Genomic DNA, 22883 nt, shown 5'->3' with positions numbered 1-22883 from the left:
TGAAAACTAAATATCATATTTATTAAATATCATATATCGTGAAACTATCTTTAAGCACTGTGATATTATACAGTATGCTGGCCATATCATCCACCTCTACTTACACATTCAAGAAATACCAGTGCTACATTATAATAAAAAGTATGATTTGACAAATAAAAGCATCTTTTACATTTTACATCAGCTGTTATTCTTTTCAAAAATCCAAAGTTGTTGCAAATGGATAAACAGCATTTTGGAATTAAGCTCTTTAACTATTCAAGATTCTGCGCTACTTCAATGTCCCTATTGAATATAAACAAATCTGTGACACTGTCAGCTCCACTGCACCCTGACACAACAAATGCTAACAAACAATGACAAACTCTGAAATTGGTTTAAATATTGCAAACATTTTATACTTTTCACTCAAATTATTCTGCTGATAATTTAAGTTGTAATGGTTTGTATTACATTAGAAACTAATATAAAAGCTTATCTCAGACTCTTATTTAAAGCTAATCTCAGACCTTTGGACATCTTTATATGTAATAATTATGTAATAATGTGTAATTACATTTAAACCGTTTATCAAAACTATGTCTAAGAGCCAACTAAAGCTCATTTCATTTTACAGGTGGCTGGTAGCTCCAGAGCAGGTTTGGGCAGTTCTCATGTTTACCTGCCATCCACTGTGGCTCCACCTCCTTGCATGGAGACTTCCTGTGTCAGGTGCGTGTGGGTGGTAACTGTGTAGCAGCACAGACAGAGAGAGAGAGAGAGGCTGAGCTGTGCTTTGCTCTGCCGAGACTCTTCCTGCTACAGATGTGCACTGCGGATTGTACGGATCTTCAAGATCACACACTGTGGAGCGGAAAACAGCTGACGACAGAGACAAATTCTCTCTCTCTCTCTCTCTCTCTCTCTCTCTCTCTCTCTCTCTCTCTCTCTCTCTCTCTCTCTCCCTCTGTGGGCCAGCAGCCGACTCTATCTAGGATTACCTGTGCAGGTGAGGCACTGAGGACAGAACAGAAGAACAAACTGAACTCACTGTAAGTTTGCTCGAGTAAAAGCTCATGGACTTTTCTCCACTGTCGCAAACGTCTCTGTCCACTAATCGCTCACTTTGTAACTTTCACTCTCCGCTAGACGAGCAAAGGGTGTGCTCACATTTTCCTGTTGGTGGAATGTGAATGTTGGTGGTAAAACCTGAAACTTGTCTACACTCCAAAAACCAGAGGTGCCAAAACAGGTCCTCTGGAGCGAATCCATAGAAGAGCCACTTTTAGTTCCCAGAGAAAACCTTTCCAAGGGGAATTCCACCATTTTTTTTATTCTGAATGTTTCAATCATAATAAACAAAGTAGTTTGAAGTGGTTTCACATGAGATAAGTGTGTGTGGTGGTGATAGGAACTGGGGATTGCCATGTCTACAACACAAAAATAGCCACTTTTTAAAATGTTATTGACAACGGCCGGTGAAGTTTTTCTATGTAATGTTGATTGTGGTTAGAAAAGTTGTAAATCTGAAAGGTTATTTTCTTTGGGCCTTTCATTTAGCCTTGCAATGCCCTTTTGAAGTTTTTTAAGTCGTTGAATGCTTTCGACCTCTCTTTCTTATCACCACCACTATGAGCATGTTAGTACAACAGAGAGTGTAGCAAAACACGATGACTAGCACTTTATGCTGAAATTTTAAAAATTCCCTTCACAGAACCATTTTTGTAAGTGAGATTGAGGTGTGAGAGTGTGAAGGACATTTTAAAGTTTAAAGGCCCTCCACATAATGTAAAGGTTCGGTACTCGTTACAGGTTTTTCCTAAACTCATATTTTCATGTGCCATTCAGGAGCAATTATCTCAAACAGTGTCCTGATGTTCCTTCACTCTCATTAAGGTGATTACTTACAAGGTTTTATTCACATTCATGACCAAAAAAAGGGGGAATTTTTTGATTGTTGCCATAGATCAAGGACCAAATCCTTGTCAAGATACATTCCGTTCTACCTAAGCGAGAGTTTCCAAATCTACTTTAACATTAAAAGTGTGAGTAAAAATGTGAGAGAGTTTGAGACCCATTTGGTTGCAGTTTATTAGCGCTGTTAAGGCTGTTTATCACTATTACATCAGTGATAATATCTGCTGTACTTGGTCTTGGAAGGACACAGTATTGTCCTTAATGAAATGACAATCACTTACAGCAGAGTGGCAGCTAATTCATATATGTGGTTGTACCGTAGGCCTCTCTGTTAACAAATCCCTGATATCTAATCCACCTCTGATCTCAAACTCAAGCACAGAGCTGAGAGAGTGAGGGAAATGCCAGGAGGAAGAAGGAAAGGGGGAAAAGGGAAGGGGAGAGAGAGAGAGAGAGAGAGAGAGAGAGAGAGAGAGAGTGTTCTGTATGTTAGAATGCTTATATAAGTCTCCATATGCTCCACTATATGGTTCTTTGATGTGAACTGCTTATATGTATGTAGCACCCAGGAACTCTCTCATGAATTCTAATGCTCTTCATGTCTTCTACATATATATGTGTGTGTGTGTGTGTGTGTGTGTGTGTGAGAGAGAGAGAGAGAGAGAGAGAGAGAGAGAGAGAGAGAGAGAGAGAGAGCGAGCAGCCATAATACAGACCCCTTTGAAAAATCAGCCGATTAATTGAAAGATTACGTTTGCATACTTTCATGAAGTAAAGAACTTCATTAGAGGAATTTAAAGCCACGGTCTTGTGGTAGAAAAGTACTTAATCCCTTTCTTGAATGAAAGTCAAGGTACACACAATTCTGCTCAAGACTGAGTGGGAAGGTGTACTTTAACATTAACTTGATTCTGAAAAGTAGAGGAAAAACATTTAAATCAAACACCCACATACTTCTGTGCTTATCCTTTAACAACCCACAGCTTCCAAACTCATCAAACAGAGGTTAGAGTCAGTTCAAGTTGCCGTTACTGTGGAAGGGATGAGATCGGCCTGTACCTGTGTAACATGAGCAGTGTTGCCTGCAGCTAGAGCCCTCACAATACCAGTTCTTCTGTTTTCAGGACCTTTTCATAATTGCAGTTGAAACAGTTTTTCCTGTGATCTTAATAAGTCTTATTTTCCATTCTTATTATCTTTCACCATTAGCATCATTCGTTTCTGAGAGATTCCTAATTTAATTTACATTATTATAACAACTCAGTGTTATCATTTATCACTAGCTAACTTGTCAAGATAGGATGATGCTAGTGCTAATGCTAATGCTAATGCTAAGACTGGCTATGTGGGGAGATGGAGCTTGGAATGATTTCATTTTCAACCTTTATGCATTAAAACTAGAAAGCAGGGGGAAAACATGGACATGAAGCCTATGAGTATTGTTAGCATCAATATTACCAGCTAATGTTAGGCACAATCCCATTTCTTATTTTCAAACCCCTACCCCTTGTTTTTGAGCGTCACCTTGACCCTTGAAACTGAAGTCGTGGTTGAAATCTTCCCTATGATATGGGACCTTCAATTAAAAAGAACATTATTTCATTAATAGGCTACTAGCGATGCTTTGTAGGCAACCCTGCCAGTGATACCAGAGGAGGGTGGAGTTCAGTAACCTCACTGCTGGACTTTAGTTACTTTTAGGGCTTCATATGCTTTCAAAAAGGCAGGATGCGATTATTATTTGTTATCCCCCACTCTTTCTTCTATGATATAATGCTGAAGTCAACTATTTGCAAGTGATTTTGGGGCTTGTTTCGAGTAAAAGGAGCATAATACATTGAAATGACATTCAACTAAGATAATACCAAATTAATTTTTAACTGAGAAAATTCTCACAGTCATGGGTTTCTTTGGTCGCATGCACAGCCGTCTTGACAGTTTTTCTTTATTTCTCATAACACTCTGTTTGGAGTGTCCCTCTGAAAAACATCTGTTTAGAGGACCATGTAGCCCTAAGACTTTGCCCTCTTTCTCAAAAAAATCTGGACACTCTATTCCCTAGGCATGAATGGGCAAAATAGAGAGGTAAGGGCTGAGTGATAGGGGTGAGGGGTGAAATGGGATTGCACCTCTGTAATATGAGGGATTATTTTAATGCCCAGGATGTATTTATAATGTGAGACTGTGGGTGTCAACAGTCTGATTGGTGGCAGCTCAGCTTGTTTGCATAAAGGGTGTCCAGAACAAGAGAGCAGAGAGATGATGTGCATCAGCAATTTAATCTGTCATTTAGATGTATATATTGTCTGCTTGATGTCAATTAGCACAAAGTAAATAAATAAATAAATAAATAATCAAATGGAAAAATTGGATCATTTTGCCTGGTGTCATCCGTCATGTCCCATGTACAATACATAAATGTCAGCAGCTCCAACTTCAGACAACTTCCTGTGTCCCTGGTTGCTGGTGTCCATCTTGATTTGATGTCATGTGCTGAAGTTGAGAACACCATCCCAAATTGAGGTGCTGTTACAATTATGACAAGCTGCTTTACTTGTCAGAGATCAGAAATGCCAGGGTAACAATTAGCTAGCCAAATGCAGGATGAAATATGAATTAGATAGCAATTCATACGCTTACACGATAACAAAATGAGAAGTCTGTGCAAATTAAAATGATTTAGTAACTGATTACATGGCTTTTCTTGAGTTGACTCATCTCAACTCAACTCAACTGTACTGCATCAAAATGACTTGATCTCAACTTTACTGTATCATACTGATTTGATCTCAACTTTACTGTATCATATTGAGCTGATCTCAACTTTACTGTATCATACTGATTTGATCTCAACTTTACTGTATCATATTGAGTTGATGTCAACTTTACTGTATCATATTGAGTTGACCTCAACTCTACTATATCATATTAAGTTGATCTCAACTTTACTGTATCATATTGATTTGATCTCAACTTTACTGTATCATATTGAGTTGACCTCAACTCTACTATATCATATTAAGTTGATCTCAACTTTACTGTATCATACTGATTTGATCTCAACTTTACTGTATCATATTGAGTTGATCTGAACTTTACTGTATCATATTGAGTTGACCTCAACTCTACTATATCATATTAAGTTGATCTCAACTTTACTGTATCATACTGATTTGATCTCAACTTTACTGTATCATATTGAGTTGATCTGAACTTTACTGTATCATATTGAGTTGACCTCAACTCTACTATATCATATTAAGTTGATCTCAACTTTACTGTATCATACTGATTTGATCTCAACTTTACTGTATCATATTGAGTTGATCTCAACTTTACTGTATCATATTGAGCTGATCTCAACTTTACTGTATCATATTGAGTTGACCTCAACTTAACTATATCATATTGAGCTGATCTCAACTTTGAGTTTGTCTTAACTTTACTATATCATATTATGTTGACCTCAACTTTACTGTATCATATTGAGTTTACTATATGTCACATTGAGTTGATCTCAACTTTACTTTATCATATTGAGTTGATCATAACTTTACTCTATCATATTGAGTTGACCTCAACTTTACTGTATTATATTAAGTTGACCTCATCTTTACTATGTCATATTGAGTTGACCTCAAATTTACTGTATCATATTGAGTTGACCTCAACTTTATTGTATCGTATTGAGTTGACCTCAGCTTTACTGTGTCATATTGTGTTGACCTCATCTTTACTGTCATATTGAGTTGACCTCAACTTTACTGTATATCATGCTGAGTTGATTTGACCTCTCATTTTTAATAGCGTGGTTATTTTGCTCCTTCCAAGATTATGTGAATATTGAGCTGTGGAGTACAATATTTGGAGCACAGTATGCAAAAAGTAGGTTTGTTTTTTGTTTTTGTTTTTGTGTTTTTTCTTCCAAAATGTAGTGCATTACAAAACAGGGTTGCCCAAATAAAGCATATATCCATGAAAATCTATTAAGCTCCAGTAATAATGTAGATGTGCTTCATTATTTTTCACTACTGCAGCAGAATACTGATGGAATCACGACCTGACCTCCACTAAAAAGGTTTTCAGGAATTGAAGTGGAAAAATAGCTAATACTTTAATCTTCAGCCTCTGAGTGGAAACTGCCTGAAAGGTAATGGAAAGTAATCAGAATACATTACTGAGATTGTGTAATCCTCTGGATTATATTACTGTGCTCTTAATCAGGCAATCAGTAATCTGTAACAGAGCACATTTAGAAAGTTACCCATTCAACCTTACTGTGGGAGCATATGTGTGTGTCTGTGAGTGTGTGAGTGAGTGCTTGTGTGTGTGTTTATGTTCCTGTGCTCCTGGAAAAATTTCCATTGAACAAAAGTGTAGGGCGTGTGTCCGAGATTGTGTCATGACTTGCTCTTCATGATGAATACATGTCCCCCGCCACCCTCCACCCACCCCCTCTCTCTCTCTCTCGCTCTCTCTCTCTCTCTCTCTCTCTCTCTCTCTCTCTCTCTCTCTCTCACTCTCTCTCTCTCTCTCTCTCTCTCTCTCACTCTCTCTCTCTCTCTCTCTCTCTCTCTCTCTCTCTCTCTCTCTCTCTCTCTCTCTCCCCTTTATTCTTTTTAGAGTGTGTTATTGTAGCCTGACGTCCAGCTCGTTAATAACTGTAATTTGCTTGGTTGCAACATTAATCATTAACATCATATTACTGTAATTATTCATCGGTCATATGTGGTCACGTGGTTCAGAAGGACACCCCAGGGCTCCTTATCATGACCCACAATTCCTTGCTCATACCTAAACTGTGGAGAGGACTGAGGCTCAGGAGAGCTGTGGAATGTTTGTTTAATTCTTCTTAGACATGCTGAAACACAACACTCCAAACATCCAATGCCAGCAGCTTGGTTAGCTCCCCCCACAATGTTCAGACAGTAAACAGTCACTTACTATTTACTGTTAGCATTTTGCTGAAATAGATAGATAGACAGACAGACAGACAGACAGACAGACAGACAGACAGACAGACACATAGATAGATAGATAGATAGATAGATAGATAGATAGATAGATAGATAGATAGATAGATAGATAGATAGATAGATAGATAGATAGATAGATAGATAGATAGATAGTTTGATTGATTGATTTACCCTTTCCCTATCCCTTCCAGATGAGTTACAGGAAAACCAGTTACATGTCAATTTTAACAATTAACAAAGCCATGTCATCACAAATGTCAAGAGCTCAGGCCTTTGATATACAGGGGAGCAATGAAGAAGATGAACAAGAGAAATAGTGGTAGAGAGCAGAAAGGTGGAAGGAGAGGTGCTGCTGGCCTGTGTCTGTATGTGTTACCTATTAGAGTAATGTTTAAAGTAGGAGAGCTGAGTCCTCTAGCTTTGATAAGCCGATTGTGTGTGCGTGTTCACGTGTGTGTAGGTGCATGTGTGGGTGCCCACTAGTGTGCAAGTTCAAATACCCGAAACATCTCAAAATAGTACCACACACGCACACGCTTGGTGAAAAGGTCACTTATTAAAAATTCGGCTTGAGGAAGGCTGACGGTGCAGAGCCTCATATCAAAGTGCCATATTGTTACTGAATCACCAAGACAGACCAGAGTTTATGATTACTTGTTCACAGGCACGTGGGGACTGCATGTGTGTGTGCAATGATAAGAAGTAATATGTTGAATGTAGCGATGGGTCAGTTTTTTATTTCTTAACAAGTTGAGATAAATCATTACATTGAAAATACTGTGTGACGCAAACTACCATGACTAACTGGCTGAACATGAGTCAAAAACAACCACCATTCTAACCTAAAACCGACAAACTTTGAGCAAACTTCACAAAAAGTGCCAGTCATATAACTTGAGTCTACAACTCTGTCCAATACTGATACCAATATTGAAGTCTTAAGCACTGGACCACACCGATACAATACAAATCCAATATTTATTTATTGCTGCTTTTAATTGAAGCACCTGATTTAAGATGCTCAAACTACTCAAACACTCTGCAAATCCTCAGGAAAAAATACAAAGCTAGATGATATACACGGCGTCATATAATGTGAATGCGATATTTGGGGCTAGGTTTGTTACAGGATTTGATCTGCAGCATTTTCTAGGCTGCATTTCTCGGCCACTACATCATAGCAGGCCACTCCAAAGTGAAAGATTCTTCATACACAGCCTAGAAATACAGCCTACGTTCTGAGTGATATCAATGACACATCAGATGTATCCTTCCAGGCCTTCAGTTGCCCACAGTTCGAATGATGCAAAGGAAAAAAAAAACGGTACCACAAAAATGGCAGAAAACAAAACAATCAGAATTTGTTTTTAAATGTAAGATGTTCCTGTACTTTAATTCATCTTCATGACCTTATAAAGTATAAAAAGGCTGATTAATTAAATCATTCATTCATCTATCATATATCATCCGTGTTTCATATTTCATTTAGAAATATTTGCGTATATGTAGTTTATCATACTACATTATAACATCTCCATCTATGCGAAGAAATGAAAAAAGCAAGAAACACGATGCAATGGATTACATTTTCTTTCACAAGTTCCCTGACGAGTTTGGCGCTACTCTAGTATCATCACCTCGCAGCCTCATTAGGACTGTTTCATTCGTGTGACCAATAGGCTACTTAGGAGTAGGACAGTCCTACTGAGGACCCACAATACATTGGATGCAGCCTAGGCTTTGTAACGTAGCTTTCGACCCAAAACCAACCAGGTATTAGATCAGTGTCACCTGTAATTGAATGTGTTTGATATAAGTGTGTCCATCATTTCTATGACTGATTAGCCAAAAATAAGTGAACTGAACAGTGTTAATGTCATAGATTTTATTTATTATTTGGTAATGATGTGTGTATTTGAATCAAGAAAGTCAAATGTAGCCTAGTTTTGTTTTTGGAAGTATAGGTTTGTGTATCTATGCCCAGTCCTACAGCAGTGTTTTCAATTCCATTCCTCAAGAATCACTGCACTACAGTTGTGCGTTTTGCCTGCAGTAACTTGCTTGATCCAGCTGAAAGCTCAGAACTGTGCAACACTGGGGTACTGAGTGATTAGAATTGCATTCTAAAGTAATTCTCAGTGAGATTATGATGTTGCCGAGAACAAAGTTCTGTCATGGTGGGCACACACACACCTACACACACTCAGATACAAACACACACACAAACACACACACACACACAGTCTCTCAGAGGGGAGTGTATATGGTGAGTGGCGTTCAGAGAGACACCCTGCAGACAAGCTTTTATGACTGTCATAACTCATAACACTCCCCTCTGGATTATGTAACACCACCCCCCCCCCTTACAGTGTGTATGTATGTGTCTGTACATGTGTATATATCTTTACCACAATTTTTCAATTCCAGGCATGAGCTGGATAGATTGCATTGCCAATGGAATCATTTTCAAGTACTAATCAATTTAACAGTGAAATTCTTCTGAATCCATTATTGTATAGACATTGACGTGAATAGCCATATCCATACTCCACCCAAAATATGTTCTTAGTCATTGTTTTGACATTGGACAAGCTTTTGAATTGCAGAAGGCACCGCAAATGTCACTAAAACTCTGCACGAGAGTCTATAAAAAAATCCAATGTCTCAGTGGAGAGCTGTTAATGATAAGCCTTCAGTTTGGACCATAGAGGTATAACATGGTCAGGAAAAACAAGAGCAATGTAATAATGCTATTATCTTTTAATTGCCCTATGGGATTCTAGTAGTATGTTAATGCTTAGCTAACAGCAATTTACATAAACATTTTAGGTGACACTTTATTCTGAGTGGCCTTTTTAGATGAAACTAACACTCAACAGACTTTCAGTAACATGCTATATCCTAAACATGTTTGAGTAGGTTTGGATTGAGGTTAAGGTTAGGGTTAGGAATAGGTTTTGGGTCAAGGTTAAGGTTAAGGTTAGGAATAGGTTTTGGGTCGAGGTTAAGGTTAGGGTTATGATTGGGGCTAGGTTGGGTTTTACATAATGGAAGTAACATATTACTTTTACATATTGCTTTACTTCTGCTACTTCACTGATATGTTGTTGATGTGTTACTGATAACCTGTTAGGAGTGTATTAAATGTCTACAATGGACCACTCAAATAAAGCGTTGCCACTTTTTTTATCTATTCTAGGTATATATTAGCTTATATTTTGCAGTTTAAAAGTGACTTTCAGTAAACAGTTTGAGTAGGGTTAATTTTCTGTTTGAGCATGACTAGTGACCTAGTGCATAAGGCAAGGTCCTTATAGGCATAGTTGGGTACGTTTGGTGTGGAAGAACTTGACTGGCATGCACAGAGCCCTGACCTCAACCCCATCAAACACCTTTGGGATGAACTAGAATGGAAATTGCGAGCCAGACCCTCTCATCCGACATCAGTGTCTGACCTCACAAATGCTCTCCTGGATAAATGGGCAAAAATTCACACAGAATCCAAAATCTTGTAGAAAGCTTCCCAGAAGAGTGGAAGCTGTTATAGCTGCAAAGGTGGGACCAACTCCATATTAATGCCTATGGATTGGAATGAAATGCCATATCAGCTCCTGTAGGTGTAATGTGTAGGTGTCCCAATACTTTTGTCCATGTAGTGTATTAAACCGCATGTGCATGTAAACATAGTTTCTAGTTTACATTCTTGGAATTCAAGGCTTATTATTCAGTAACTATAAGGACTTCACTGCAAATAGGTTGAGCTGTTCTTAGGTTATAGAAGTGTGTAATAAAACTTTGGGCCCACCAGCCGGCCCATGGCTATGAAACAGGTTAAAAAGCCATGTGACAGAGCTGCACAATGTTGTTGCAGCTAAATGAAGCTAAGCAGATTGGAAACAACAACATGATGCTAATGTTAGCTCTATGACATGACAAACAAAAACTACAGCTACACTTTCTCGTTAGGGTGAATAGGATTTCTGTCAGCTTTAAACTAACTTCACAACATTTGCTGCAGAAAGAGCATGGATAGATCAACTAATCTGTCATGGAGGCGAGGAAGTGAATAGATGTATGTGTGAGTCTTTGAGCTTTATTGACTTTAAAACAAAATGCTGAGTAAATCTACAAAAACAAATACAATGACAGACAAATTAATATACAGATGTTCTGGACCTGACAAATGTAAGTTGAAACTCAAGGTCTTAAATACCAAGATTAACCACAGAGGGGACAGCTAATCTTTAGATGAAAGTAGTGATCTAAGTAGAGACTAGGATAGCCAAGCCACAACACAGTAACTATCTATCTCTATGTGGATGGACAACTGCACTCTCAGAGAAAAGGTACAAAACTGTCACTGGGGCAGGAACTCTCTTGTCACTGGAGTGGTACCCTCAAGGGTACAACTCAGTACCTTTAGTCAAGGAACATAATTATACCATAATCCATTGAAACTATATTTTCTCAGTTGTTTTGACTCCATACACCCCGTCTCATCTCCAGGCTTTTATTTTATGGTTATGTTTTAAAACATTTGTTTATGAAAAGGTACTTTTCACCAAGAGAAACAAATTTATGTTGCACTGTTTGACCTCAAAAGTACTTTTGCATTTTAGAGTACATTTAGATTGTTTGTACCTTAATGAATGAAAAATGTACCTGCGCAGAATCTTTATCTCTAACAGTGTGGTTTGTCAGCAAGTTTCAGTGATCGTGTGTGTTGGTGTTTCCGAGCACCTCAACTTGCATCGCACACCACCCACCCATATATTTGCATTTCATGCCAGCTTGCTCTCTCTGTCTCTCTCTGTTTCTCTGCTTTTCTTTTACCTTCACCCTTTATCTTCTCTCCCCTCAGCTGGTATCTTTAGATACCTGAGGTGCAGTATTGATATTTCTGTTGCTAAATGAGTACGGGAGCCGTTCAATACTTCTCTCTGCGCCAAGCTAAAAAAAATAAGTTTGTAAAGTGATTGAAAAAATACAAGTCATTTGTGCTGGCTCCTTCAACCAAATTGTGCCTGAGTGTCTGCAGATTAACTTTCCAGCAAAATCTTTATTGGCTCAAGGCACCAACTCTGTTTTTCCTTCTCTTGTACAGGTCCCAGTGAAGTCCACCCCAGCAAACTTCTTCACTTCTTCAAAGCTTGTGATCAAGCTCCACACATCCCCATCCAATCCGCCATCTTCAGCCAATGACTGAAGCAGAAGACATAGGTGCCATGGCAATGGCAGCAGGTGATGCCGTGATAGATAGACAGGATGTAGTGGCTGCCATGGCGACCAGTGACACCATGGAAGTAGGCAAGGATGAAGGAGGCGCCATGGCAACCATTGGTGCTGCAGTTGGGTTATCCGAGGAAGCAGGTACCATGGTGATGCCAACTGCAACCCATGGCTCAATGGAATTGTCTATCCCTGGAACCACAATAATACCAGTGGGTGAAGCTACAGCTATGCCAGTGGATGGTGCTATAGCAATGCCAATGGATAGTGCTATGGCAATTGATATTGCTATGGCATTGCCAGTTGATGATGCCACAACAATACCAACAGATGGTGCCATGGCAATGCCTGTGGATGGTGCCACAGCAATGCCAGAGGACAGTGCCATAGCTATACCAGTGAATGGTGCCACAGCTATACCAGTGGATGATGCCACAGCAATTCCGATGGATGGTGCTACAGCAATGCCAATGGATGGTGCTACAGCAATGCCAATGGACGATGCCACAGCTTTAGGGCCCACTGCTCCTCCTGTGGATCTCTGCAAGGTCTGTGGGCAGCGGCACCTGCTGGACGAGAACCATGAGTATAACTATAAGGAAGAGGTGGATGACGAGCTCCTCTGCCACATCTGCCTGCAGCCCCTGATCCGTCCACTGGACACACCCTGTGGCCACACCTACTGCCAGGAGTGCCTGACCAGCTTCCTTCTGGAGAGTGACTTCTGCCCAGTGGACCGCGTGCCGCTCCTGTTGCAGACCTGCCGCAAGTCCAGCCTGCTCGTCAGCAAGTTGCTGGACAAGCTAATCATAGCCTGTCCCTTCAGTGACTTCTGCTCTGACATCATGCCCAGGGGAGAGCTGCAGGGGCACCTCCAAAGCAGGTGAGTGAGCAAGTAAGTGAGTGCTGCTTAAAGAGAGGGATGGGGAGTAATAGAACTCAGTTCAGTCTGTTCAGTCATGCACACCACACTGCATACACAGAAGTGGTTGTAGGCTCACTTGAAAGAGCCTTTCGCTCCAGCAGGACATATGTTGTGTACTGCTGGATGTAGAATTAATCATAGAAATGCAAAGTAGATGGGGAATGACAGTGGAATGAAGAGTGACTGTTGAAGGAGCTGCTGGGTTTTGGTGCTGACAAATGTTTTACTGGTGATTATATCACCTAACAAAGGTCTACATGATATTGAATTGAAGGCTATTAACCTTCCAAAGTCCTCAATGATGTGTACACCTTGAATCACTGCTTTGTACGTTTTGTTTAATTATTTCTCACTCAAATCTCATTGAGAAAAGCAGAGAAACTCTATCAAAAGTATAGAATTAATACATCCATTCCATACCACAGTTGTATTTGTTTGGAGGACAGGAAATAGTTCATTATGGTTTGGATTTGACAAAATGTTATTTATGTGTACAGTCTTGACATCTAAATTATTAATGTGTACAGACTTGACAAGCAACACATGAAAGTACAGACCTATTCTTATCATTACAAAATCTAAATCAAATGTCAAAGTAGCGATTATGTAACAATTTGATTAATATTATGTAATGACATGTTAATAACTATATAGCACATCAAAACAATAATAACAACTCTAGACTTCTGAGAACTCATTAGTAAAAGTTCATGCTCTTTCCACTGTTACTTAGAGCAGCACTTTGGTTTATATTATATTTAAGTTTTTCTCTCTAGTTCCTTCAATACTAACTTCAAAGCCACCTCCGTTGAAAAGACCCTTTATCCTCCTTCAGTATTTCTGGGAGGTGGATGCTGACTACTCTCACTTTTGCTCTGTGCTCCTTCACTCCAGTGTTTAAAGGCTAGCAGACTCCTTTTACCCGCTCTCTTGCTGCGTTAGCATCGTTAGCTTGCTCCCTGCCCCGAGGCTTCGGTTGAAATTAATTGCGTTTTTGTTTTGCACGCTAATGGAAACTTTCCCCTCACTTTAAATTCCACTTACGGAAACATAATCAACCTGCCCTCTTCTCCACCCAAGCGGATCCCCCTCTGTGCTTTTCTTCCCTCCACCCCCCACCCCCCCCCTTCAATCCATCCACCTTTTCCTCTATTTTCATCATCTTGTTTGGGCTTTCTGCCTCACTTCCATTCTCTGTTTCTCTCTTCTCTTCCTCTGTTTGCTGGTGGTGGGCCACATCCTGATGGTTCTTGGGGATCAAGGGTCTCTCACTAAGATGCCTTCCAGAAGTGCAAATGGATGAGTGAGGCCAAGGGACCACAGCCTAAAGAAGTGAGCTGGAAAGGTCATGTCTGTAAGAATGGGTGCTCTTGCTTTCCCTCATTTTCTTCTGTGAAAAACATGCAGTTATTACATCCTCAGTCCTTCTTTCTGGAAACATCCCACTCATTATGATACAATGTCAGTAGGCAGGTTGCAAGTCATGGAATATTATGCAATGTTTTCAGTGTTTGGAAATGTAGATGTAGATGTTAGAAGCAGAAATTGTCAGTACATTTTAATATTTCACAAATATTGGCAGTGGGGACCCTCAAAGCCTTCTGGACCTGAAAGACATACATCTTGAAATGGCAGATGGAAAACAGTCCAATCAATTTCTTTCTCCATGGAATCTACGTACAGACAGCCAAGCGAGCTCTCCCACTGGTTAAGTTTTTAGAAGCTGGATTAAAGGCCTGACGTGTGGGATTAAATAACATAATTAGGAAGTGACAGAGTAATCAACCGATCATGTCTTGATTTACAGTGAGTGGAGCCGATCTCACCCCAAAAAACAACACTATGGGCCTTCTGGAAGTCCTAGATACTAGATGGTCTCTGCAAGTGGTAGCCTATTGAATGTGTTTCAGTCAGTTGTTGTGCATGGAAAATAGCAGCAGATCTCTGCAAGTGATCTTTACTAAAAGATTCATTGTAAAACTGCTACATACAAAGTAGATTATATATTAATATCTGATAGCATGTTTTTGATAAAATATAGAAAGTCTTTTTTCCTAGCTGTGTTTACCAGGGTCCACCAGCAGGCCCAGAGTTTTTTTTTACATACTTCTATAACCTAAGAATAGCTTAAACAGGTCATTCAGAATGGCCAAAAATTGTTTATATACATCACCGTTAGCATCCATTGCCACAGAAGTAAGATGGCAGCAAATGAGGACACCTGGACTAATTTAATAACAGAAAAAATTCAGTTTTTTAGATTTGTTGAATAACAAAAATAGAAGAATTTTAAGAATTTGCATATCATCGCTGTCCAAGGAAAACCAGTTATCTCTATTTTTGTCATTTGTTTTTTTTTTTTTTACAAAATTTCAACACACCAGCTGTCCTTTACATGGTGTGAAAATTACATGTTGACTAGACCAATGGAAATGCTCTAAAATCACTTGGAATAAAATCTCTTTACGCTGTTTTTGGTCTTTCCTGTGAACTTACTCTTTTGGAGATAGTTGTTTTTCTTTGGACAGCGATGATACATTAACAGCCGGTCAGTGAAGCCAGTTTTTTGTCATACGCGAAATTCTTGTTGCAAAGTGTCAACAGCTAAACAAATGTCTTTAAAGCATATGGCTTTATTATACAGAGCATTTTTGTATCTATAACTAAAGCTGAGTTTGATGGAAATAAATTGACGCAAAATTTGTTAGTGAGTTAAACTCACTAGAAAGTAAAATAGTTAATAAAGCAGCTTATGTCATTGTGCTTTTGTTGTTTTTGTGATATGGATGGACGGATTAGGTGGATGGCAGGCATGTTGGAAGTGACGCAACACAGCAGGAATTCATGGTAGAACACATAGAATCCACTGATATGATGAGCGCCTGTGGATGCTTTGACATGCGTCCTTTGTTTTGTCATCCGTGCTGTGACTTGCTGTGGCCTGTTCTTCGTGAGTCTGGGTATATTCATAGTTGTTTAGAGGGATTGGAGGATTTGTCCAACAGCAGATTACACTTGAAATCAAGCACTGGACGCAAACTTTATATTATGAAACAGAATTAGAGAATACTCTGGCATGCTAAGACATAGCTGATCTTTTATTGTGTGTGAGAAGGTCTTTTCTTTTCGTATGTATATGATGCATCAATCCTGAATGCGAGGTATTGTAATTAAGTTCCACTCTTTATGTGGTTATGTGAGCCGTTATTATTTTTTTAGTGCATAAATGAGATTGTGAGTGTCCTCGAGCACAGTAAAGGACCGCCATATAACTCTGTGATGTGTTTCCATCTGGCTGACCATGAGTACAGATTGAACAGCAGTTGCACTCATGAAGTGTGTGTTGGTGGGTGGGTGTTGGGCTGAAGCCCACGATGAAGGGCTGAAGATGAGTCATTGTGTGTGCTGATTCCGTACAATCCCACATAGACGATTGGCTGTAATCCAGGTTTGTTTAGCGTGTGCAGATGACTGACAGAGGGTGGAGAATCAGCCCACTGACACTAGCTAGCATCAGTAGACTAGCATCAATACAGTGAGTTCAGAGGCCTGTGCTAATAGTTGTGTGGTTATGTGATGTACAGGCAGGAGTGTTGACAGTTGGTAATGCTGTTTTTATTGCTACTAGATTCCCTGTTTACTTATCCTAGCCCCCAACACACACACACACAGACACACAGACACACACACACACACACACACACACACACACACACACATACACACACATGAAACCCAACCACTTAGACTCTGATATTTAATTTACTCATGAAACATTCATTATTTCTGAAAGCAACAGAAGGAAAGGAGAGGGGAGCAAAAGATGAAATGAGCAGGACAGAAGAGAAGAGAAGAGAAGAGAAGAGAAGAGAAGAGAAGAGAAGAGAAGGAGAAGAGAAGAGAAGAGAAGAGAAGTAAATATAAAAGAAGAAATAGGGCCGTAACAAATATCATTTGGAATTTATGAGGGTATAAATGAGCAAGAAATAGCTGAAGTAGTTGAAGAAAGGGATGGAAAGGACGGAAGGAGAGACAGAACATGATTTTTAGTTTATAAATGTCTTTTAAAGCAGTGCAGGTAGAGTGAACAGGATCCGGAGATACAGGCTTATGAAAGAGTGATGAAAGAGGCTGTAGAAAACATCTTATACTGTATTGTGATCTGCTAGCAGTCGTGTGTGTGTGTGTGTGTGTGTGTGTGTGTGTGTGTTTGTGTGTGTGTGTGTGTGTGTGTGTGTTTGTGTTATTTATATGTTGTTATAACCATAGGCTAAATGTTAGGCTAAGCTGCTGCTGCACTTCAAAGAGGCCTTGGATGAAACAGCGAGAAAGAGAGAGAGAGAGAGAGAGAGAGAGAGAGAGAAAGGTCAGATGAATGGATGAAAAGTGGGGAATCATGCTGAAGGACATACACTCCACTAGGACAGTGTGGCGATCCTCACTCTAAACGCTCAGCAGCTCTGCATGAGAAAAACACAGTAAACTCTGCTCAGTCTGACTCGAACCATCTGCACAACACTGACAAACAGGCAAAGTGCTCATCTGTCAATAGGTTACCGGCTTATCTGTCTGCCTCACTGCCTGTACATTCAATATTCACAGTCCACTTCATTCATTCTGTGATATTTACTGCTAATTACATTTACACATTAACATACTATTATCTGTGTGTGTTACTGATTGTAATTGTGGTGACTAAAGTAGTAGCAGACCCTCATGAGAAGCGACTGAGTAAACAACAGCGGCTGTTTTTGTTCTTTGAGAGATGAAAGGGAGGAGATGTAGAAGAGAGAGAGAGTGAGAGAGAGCTCTCTGTCTCTCACTCTCTCGCTCTCACTCTCTCTCTCTCTCTCTCTCTTCTACATCTCTTCCCTCTTCCCAGAGAGAGAGAGAGAGAGAGAGCCTTTCAGAAACCTAACACACTCTAACAAAACACATACTAAAAAATCGAAAACACACTAACATAAATACATGAGGGAAATTATTGTTGTTACTGATATAAGCATGATTATCATTAGCTTCATTAACAACAACAACAGCAGCAAAAACTATTATTATTATTATTATTATTATTGTAAACATTTTGTATTGAATCAATATGTATTCTCTCTCTCCCTCTCTCTCTCTCTCTCTCTCTTTCTTTCTCTCTCTCTCACTCTCTCTCTTTCTCTCTCTCTCTTTCTCTCTCTCTTTCTCTCTCTCTCTCACTCTCTCTCTTTCGCTCTCTCTCTCTCTATGCAACCCTTTCTTTTACTGTTCTTATTGTTTTTTGTTTTTGTTTTTTCTCATAATCAAGCCTGTCTTGTGTATGAGAGGGAAAGAGAGGTAGAAAGAGCTAGATAGAAGTACAGAGCGAGAGAGAGAGAGAGAGAGAGAGAGAAAGAGAGATAGATAGAGAGAGCAATGTCTCCCATGTCTCATTATGTGTCTCCGTGTGTGTGTCTATGTGTGTGTGTGTGTGTGTGTGTGTGCGTGTGTGTGTACTCGTGGGGGCTTAATGGTACCACCCTCTAACCTATTCCCCCCACCTCCCTACACCCCCCGCAACTAAACACAAACTCACTCACACACTCAACCCCTTCACAGCTGAATGGAGTGTGTCATGTGTAGGCGAATGGGGGGGGGGGTGCCACACACACACACACACACACACACACACACACAAACTCTTTCATCCAGGCGGGGTATAATGACAGTTACCCGGACCACCCCCCATCCCTACACTGAGATGGTTCAGTCCGACTCTCTGTGGAGCGTGCTGCAGTATAAGTCAGAGGCTGCGCTGCCACACACACACAAACACTCCAACACAACACACTCCGTCTCTCTCTCACTCACACACACACACGGCGGGCAGTACGAGAGCAAATCCTCTTACTCTTGGACGATGCCCAGGCCAGATTAGACTGCAGGGCAGCCATCGCATCCCAGCCGAGAACTAACGCGCTCTCTTTCTCTCTCTCCTTTTGCCTCATCCCTCTCTTACTTCTTCTCCTCCACCACAGAGCCATCGCTCCAGCCTCCACTTCTGCACCTTCTTCTTCTTCTTTGTCAGTCTCTCTGTGGTCCCCTGCTGCCTGGGATCTCCTGCTGTTTCTTCTTTCTCTCCCTCACACTCTCTCTCCGCTGCTGCAGCGGAGATTGACCGGGTTAGTCGCCTGAGGGAGAGTGAAGAAAAGGTCCAGGGAGTGAGGGAGGGAAAGAAGGAGAAAGAGGAGAGGGGAGGAGAAGAAGGAGGGCTAGCTTCTTGCACCTGAGAGAAAGAGGTACAAGGAGGAAAGAAGGAGGGAGGGGGTGTCCGGGCAGGCTGCGAGCGGAGGAGGGGGAGAAGGAGAAAGAGAGCAAGATTACCTTTGTCCAAGAAAGAGAACAGGAAGGAAGGAAAGTAAAAGAGAGAGAAAAAGAGAGTGAGGGAGAGAGAGAGACTCATTATGAAGGCTTTGCTGCTGTTGGTTCTGCCTTGGCTCAGTCCGGCCAACTACACAGACAATGTGGGCAACCTGCACATCCTCTACTCGGAGCTGTGAGTACCTAATACACACACTCATATGCACTCTCCGCACCCCATCCCACAGCACTGTGTCCATGTGTGTGTGTGTGTGTTCGTGCAGTCTCCACTTCGATCCATAAGTACATTCCATTCCGGGACAAGTCATACTGTACCCCATCCTGCCTCTGTACTGCAGTGTGTGTGTGTGTGTGTGTGTGTGTGTGTGTGTGTGTGTGTGTGTGCGTACTCAGAGGATACTCGTAGCTCAAATGTTAATCTTTTATTCCATAGGAGAAATAGTGTTAGACATGAGACAGGGAGACACTTCTGGCCCAGATCACAGTTATAACAGTTACTCACAGCATCAACAGCAGGAAGCCTCTTAGTTCTGAATGAGAAAAAGGTGAGCGGTCTGTTGTTCAGCTGCAAATAAACAAGAGAGTTGTTATTTTGGCAAATCTGATCACAATGTTTGATTTTACTGAAATTTCTACTCAAACTCAGGAAGAGACATTACAGAATGGTGGACTCTCTCAGGGGGCTTTCAGGAGAAATGTCTGAGCAGGAGAGCAAACGATGGGAGAAGGGAAGAGAGCAAAAGATGACTGAAAAGAAGAGAGAGCAAAAGGTCGAAAAAGAGAAGAAAGCGAAAGATAAGAGAAGAAAGAGAAAGGGGCAAAAGACAGAAGAAGAGAGCAAAAGATGAGAGAATGGAAAAGGAGAGAAGAGAGCAAAAGAGGAGGGAAAGAAGAGAGGAAGAGAGAAGAAAACACTGGAGAATAGAAAAGAGCAAAATTAGAGAAGAGAAGAGAAGAGAAGAGAAGAGAAGAGAAGAGAAGAGAAGAGAAGAGAAGAGGCTGATCTAACAGTGTTTTCCGCAGCAGATGGCAGACGGTGAATTACTGGAGAAAAAGAAGTGACTTTTTGAACATATCGTTTAAAGCAGTGCAGTTTCAGTTAACCAGACATGGAGACTCAGGCATAATAAAGAGTGATGAAAGTGACTGATACAGAAGGACGGCTAAACAGTATCTGAGCTGCAGCCAAGTGTGCGTTTGTGTATATTCTCCACTTTGATCTATAAGTACATACTAGTCTCTCATTCAGGACAAGTCGCTCTGTACGATACTGCAGCGTGTGTGTGTGTGTGTGTGTGCGTGCGTGCGTGTGTGTGTGTGTGTGTGTGTGTGTGTGTGTGTGTGTGTGTGCACGTACATCTCCATTGCCCCCCGGTTCAATAAACCTCCATCCCATCGTTTTACCCAAACACACACTTCATGTGTAACTTAGTGTGTTTGTTTTGGAGCTGTCAATGGAACTGAATGATGCAACTGCTAATACTGATTCGCTGCGTAGTATTGGTAGAGTGGATGCTGGTTACCAGGGCTCGCTGTAGCCGTGAACATCTGTTACCGTGGCAGCAGGAGACAGCCGTCAGGTTTTGTTGCAGGTTTGGCTGAGGCAGGTTGTGCTTTGAGGCTACAGAGTGGAGAGAAACACTGCAGCGTGGCAGGGATGCACCGCTCTAGGGGAATGTGTGTATATATATATATATATATATATATATATATATATATATATATATATATATATATATTATATATACATATGTGTGTGTGCGTGTGTGTGTGTGTGTGTTTGCTTCTGTTAATGGTAGCTGCAGTTACAAGTTGTAGTCTTTGCTGCTTAACAGTGCAGGAAAGCTATAAGACATATAGGTAAGCACATAATACACACACACACACACACACACACACACTCCTTCGTTGCTAATGAAGGCAAGGCAGAACCAACATGAATCAGAGCTTTCAGAAGAAAATCAACAGTGGAGGGTCTTGAATGTCATTATGGCATGTTCTGTGAGTTCTTAAGGCAGAGGTTCACAGACACACACACACACACACACACACACACACGCAGCTGCTCCGCTCATATTGCTGCTCTGCTAATGATTCATCTTCAGACCCTTCAACGTGCCAATCACGCAGTCTCCTCCAAACAGTCACACGCTCTGTAATTACAACTGCTGCCCAGTTTGTAGTTGCTGTCAGCCAAATTATACGCCAAATTATATCACACAAAAACACACACACACATACACACACACACACACACACACATGCACACACACACTGACAGAACCAATGGTAGCCTAATCAGTGGTCCCACACATTCACATCAAGTGTGGTTATTATACACTGTTACGGTAGTGAGCCTGTCAGGGCTTTAAAACAAGGTGGCTTTTGTTTTGATTGTGTATTTGTGTGTTGGGGGTGGGGTTGTTTGTTTGTTTATTTGTTTGTTGGTGTGCTTGGCATCTGTTACTGGTAGCTGCATCTATGGCATGCAAGTTGTGGTCTATGTTGCTTTTTTCTGTATACGGAGGCGGGTGTGGGGGATAGACAGAGAAAAGTGCATATTCTGATCATCTGTCTGGCCAACACAGCCAATTATACTCACTCAGAATGTGTGAATGGCTGTGAATCCAGAGTACAATAGAGTGACTTACAAATCCCCTCTTCTGTCTGAGTACGCCTTACCTTCACACTCACTCATACGGAGAAGAGAAGAGAAGAGAAGAGAAGAGAAGAGAAGAGAAGAGAAGAGAAGAGAAGAGAAGAGAAGAGAAGAGAAGAGTTCTCCTTGGTCTTAATGACTGTCTCCATTTTATTGTTTATCTCTGTTGTTCAGAGCTGTGTGTGTGTGTATATGTGTGTGTGTGTTTGTGTGTGTATGAGTGTGTGTGTGTGTGTGTATGAGTGTGTGTGATGGTAAATATGATGAGCATTTTTTCCCTCTTTTCCACAGTGTCAGCGACTGTAGTCTCCTGTGTTTGACAGTTAGCTTTTGCTGATTAAGACATGGAAGAGAGAAGGCGAGAGAGAACGATAGATAGAGAGAGAGAGCCAAAGAGAGAGAGACAGAGAGAGAGAGAGAGAGAGAGAGAGAGAGAGAGAGAGAGAGAAAGGGAGGAGTGTGTAGTCGGTGCTTTTTCGGCTGGCTGGAGAACTGTGGCATGGTCATTCATCTTCATCCAGTGCAGTGACAGAGGCTCTCTCTCTCTCTCGCGTGCGCTCTCTCCCTCAGTTTGGTGTTCTCTAGTTCAGTAGGAGTTAGTGGTTTATGATGAAGAGAGTAAGGGGAGCTGACCTGGTCTTCCTGCTGCTACCATCTTTTGCGCTGGTTCAGACGAGATAAATGAGCCCTGTTTAAATGCTTCAGTGTCATTATGTCATTATTGCTGGTCCTCATCTGAGCTTGTGTTGTTTTCACCACATTTTTTTTTTTTTCTTTTCAAAATGCTAAAAGAGCATAAAAGTAGCATTTTCAGCACTGAGCCTAAGGTCAGTGTTAGGTTTAGCTGTGG

The 22883-nt window shown here is 40.8% G+C and overlaps 1 protein-coding gene across 6 annotated transcripts in view; it reads left to right on the top strand.

Moving 5' to 3' along the window:
* Positions 1-765: 765 nt before the first annotated feature.
* lnx1 (ligand of numb-protein X 1) overlaps positions 766-22883 on the top strand; it is an 84075-nt gene continuing 61957 nt past the window's right edge. For 2 of the 6 annotated variants that reach the window (XM_017688023.2, XM_017688007.2), the window contains exons 1-2: positions 767-1031; positions 11977-12984. In XM_017688023.2, the coding sequence (XP_017543512.2) occupies positions 12071-12984 (914 nt within the window). In that variant the 5' untranslated portion in view covers positions 767-1031; positions 11977-12070. Of the gene's footprint in view, positions 1032-11976; positions 12985-18818; positions 19550-22883 lie in introns of those variants that run through there. The other 4 variants (XM_037538221.1, XM_037538220.1, XM_037538219.1 and 1 more) reach the window with 3 other exon arrangements.

Source organism: Pygocentrus nattereri, chromosome 4, assembly GCF_015220715.1.
Source record: "Pygocentrus nattereri isolate fPygNat1 chromosome 4, fPygNat1.pri, whole genome shotgun sequence".
NCBI classification, from domain to species: Eukaryota; Metazoa; Chordata; class Actinopteri; order Characiformes; family Serrasalmidae; genus Pygocentrus; species Pygocentrus nattereri.
This window is presented reverse-complemented; position numbering and strand designations above follow the sequence as displayed.